General features: G+C 46.3%; 1 protein-coding gene across 1 annotated transcript; it reads left to right on the top strand.

Moving 5' to 3' along the window:
• Positions 1-251: 251 nt before the first annotated feature.
• Positions 252-1,226, top strand: LOC109810498 (Putative methyltransferase family protein). Its single transcript, XM_020373981.3, has one exon. It carries the CDS (start codon positions 342-344, stop codon positions 1,104-1,106), a length of 765 nt encoding a protein of 254 aa, XP_020229570.1. The 5' UTR covers positions 252-341; the 3' UTR covers positions 1,107-1,226.
• Positions 1,227-2,042: the final 816 nt, after the last annotated feature.

The following is a 2,042-nucleotide window of genomic DNA, read 5'->3' as shown; positions in this document are numbered from 1 at the left end:
ATATTTGGTCATACTTCTAATATATTATTATCTATTTTTTCCTTGTGAATCTCTCGAATGTTTTTTATACTCAAATAATTGGAGTGTTAATTGAAAATTTTAGTAAAATGTGAAAGATTTAACAAGTTAAGAGAATATGGTTTAAATAAGAAAAAGTAACTAGTGAATTGAGTTAGGAGTTAGGTATTTTACTTTTTATTTAATACTTTTTAAAGGTGATACTTTTATTTAAACATTTTATATAGTGTTAAAAAAGTAAGATCAGAAGATTCGGCTCCGAATGGCGAATATAGATGACAAGCCCTAAACCTAACGGCGCAGTCCCAAAGTGAAAACCTGAAATGGCCACTAATGAAGACGACGAAGACCGCATAATGAACCCCTTCAGAATGCTCCTAATCGACGACGCCAAATCAACCGTACACGAGGCTGCACCCAATCAACCCCTGCTCCTCACCCACCCCCTCCCTTCCATCCAATCAACGCTCACAATTCGCCAGCTCCCCTCCGAGGGCCTCTCCTTCCAGCTCTGGCCTGCCGCCACCGCCCTCGTCTCCCTCCTCGACCGCCGCCGCGCCCACCCCCCCTCCAGCCCCCTCTCCGCCGCATTCCACGGCCGCCGCAGCATCCTGGAGCTGGGCTCCGGCACCGGCATCGTGGGGATCGTCGCCGCCGCCACGCTCGGCGCCACTGTGACCCTCACCGACCTCCCCCACGTGGTTCCCAATCTCCAATTCAACGCCGACGCCAACGCGCAGGCTGTGGGGCCCACCGGCGGGTCCCTGCGCGTGGCGCCGCTGAGGTGGGGCCACGCCGATGACGTGGCAGCGATTGGGCGGGAGTTCGATCTCATCGTGGCCTCGGATGTAGTGTATCACGACCACCTTTATGAGCCCCTCCTCGAAACGCTGCGTTTGATGATGGTGGGTCGGAGTGAAGGGAAGAAGATTGTGTTCGTGATGGCCCACATGAGGCGGTGGAAGAAGGAGTCGGCGTTTTTCAAGAGGGCCAAGAAGCACTTCAACGTCGACGTTTTGCACACTGATGCTCCTTCCGATGGGTCTAGGCTTGGTGTTGTTGTTTACCGTTTTGTTGGCAAGACTTAGCTTTCACTTTCACTGCTCACATGTAACTAAAGGAATTCCGGATTCATTTCCTTGTGTTTTAGTTCTCCCAAAACTGTAATATTTTTGCATGCTGGAATTCAACGTCTAAAACTTTCTTCCCGCTTCTGTTCTAAAATAGTTTCCTCTGCTTTTCTGACTTTTTCTAATGATATTTAGAGCCACTCATTCCGTGGCGACTTTAAGCCCCCAATCGGAGGGCATTTTGAAAAAAAATACTATTTACTGTTTAGTCTACAAATTATAAAAGTAAAAAATATATATATAATTAAATTATGTATAAAAAATGATTATGAAAATAAATTGTACTATCCACGCACAAGAGGTAAACCTTAATCTACATCGAGGTACGTGCATTATCAACGAGACATCTACACCATCAAATATTAATTTTAGCATTGAAGTCTCTTTTGCTGGTACCACCCCATCTCAACAGCAGACGTGCTGACCAAAGGAGACTCACCGATCTTGCCAAGCAGATCGTCCCTCACGGCCGATCTTATGTAAGAACATTTGTCGCACCCTGCTCTTCCTCACCGGCCATCACTCACAGTACGGCTAAGAAAAAGGGAAAGATGAAAACGAAGGGAAAGAAGTACCTGGCAATCGACAGCGAATGTATTGTCGAAGAAGACAGACAGAGACAGAGCGAAGAAGCCTAACTCGTAAACGAAAAAGCTAATGTGCAAGTGAGAAATGCAAGTGGCCTACAGAGGGAACCCAATACTTAAAAAATGAAAAACGACAAAGGAGCAAAGCATTTAATAGAGCCTCATAATGACAGGACACATCCCATCATTATGAGTCGTCACCCCTCATTATAAGCCGCCTTCGTTTCGCGAAACGAGGCAATGCCTTAATGACATGTGACACTCGGCCCAAGAGGCAAAAATGAAAGGTCATGACCCCTCACCAAAC

The sequence above is a fragment of the Cajanus cajan genome, chromosome 5 (assembly GCF_000230855.2).
Source record: "Cajanus cajan strain Asha chromosome 5, NIPB_CcT2T_4, whole genome shotgun sequence".
NCBI classification, from domain to species: domain Eukaryota; kingdom Viridiplantae; phylum Streptophyta; class Magnoliopsida; order Fabales; family Fabaceae; genus Cajanus; species Cajanus cajan.
The sequence above is the reverse complement of the archived record's forward strand: the minus strand, read 5'-3'. Positions and strand labels throughout refer to the sequence as shown.